The sequence below is a fragment of the Ammodytes marinus genome, assembly GCF_949987685.1.
Source record: "Ammodytes marinus genome assembly, chromosome: 9".
Classification (NCBI taxonomy): domain Eukaryota; kingdom Metazoa; phylum Chordata; class Actinopteri; order Uranoscopiformes; family Ammodytidae; genus Ammodytes; species Ammodytes marinus.
Genome location: NC_137213.1, coordinates 32,063,433 through 32,064,139, shown reverse-complemented (window position 1 = coordinate 32,064,139; position 707 = coordinate 32,063,433). Strand labels below are relative to the sequence as shown.

The window sequence follows — 707 nt, the reverse complement described above, 5'->3', positions numbered from 1 at the left end:
TGAAGACTCAGTCAGAACGTTTACAGAACTGTGTTCAGCTTGAAGTGGAGCAGAGAACTGACCTTTATTTTTGACTTCTTTTCTGTTCCAGCTCTCCAACCGACAACTATTCCACCATCTCTCCCTCCATCTATCCCTCCATCCCTCCCTCCATCTCATCCCTCTTTACTTCCACTAGAATCTTCCTTCCAGACTGAGTGCAGGGTGAAGCTGCTGGTGCTGCTGTACACGCTGCTGATAGTGAAGAGTCTGGTGTACTGCTACAGCCTCTATGTGATGATGATCTTCAGAAACATGGGACCGTCCACCAACGGCACACTGGCTGACTGACTGTGTTCTGCATCACCTTTTCTCACCATCAAATCTCATCAATTCATCTCATTTATCACTTTGATGAGCTTTCACAAAGGTTAATAATGACTTATTGCGTTTGGCTGTAAAATATATGTTTTATACTGAGCTGAAATATTGTCATCTTGAAAATATAAATGCTATAATCACGCTTATATACATAGTTACTTAATGTCTATCATGTTGTATACAGTGTTGTTGTGATACTGTAGTTTAATTACCACTTATAAATGTTACTTTAGTCAGCTAGATATTTTGTACTTTAAATCATCGTTTCTTGAGTATTTTTTTAAAATATATTATTCAGAGTGCAGCAGGTTTGTTAAATTCTTTCAGTGTTACATTCTCAATAAACT

General features: G+C 38.0%; 1 protein-coding gene across 1 annotated transcript in view; it reads right to left on the bottom strand.

The window, feature by feature from the left end:
• Positions 1–269: 269 nt before the first annotated feature.
• LOC307255497 (tripartite motif-containing protein 55-like) overlaps positions 270–707 on the bottom strand; it is a gene marked incomplete at its 3' end in the record, with an annotated part of 7,146 nt that continues 6,708 nt past the window's right edge. Inside the window, exon 5 of the mRNA XM_080034182.1 lies at positions 270–351. Coding sequence (XP_079890308.1) covers positions 270–351 — 82 coding nt within the window. The remainder of the gene's footprint in view (positions 352–707) is intronic.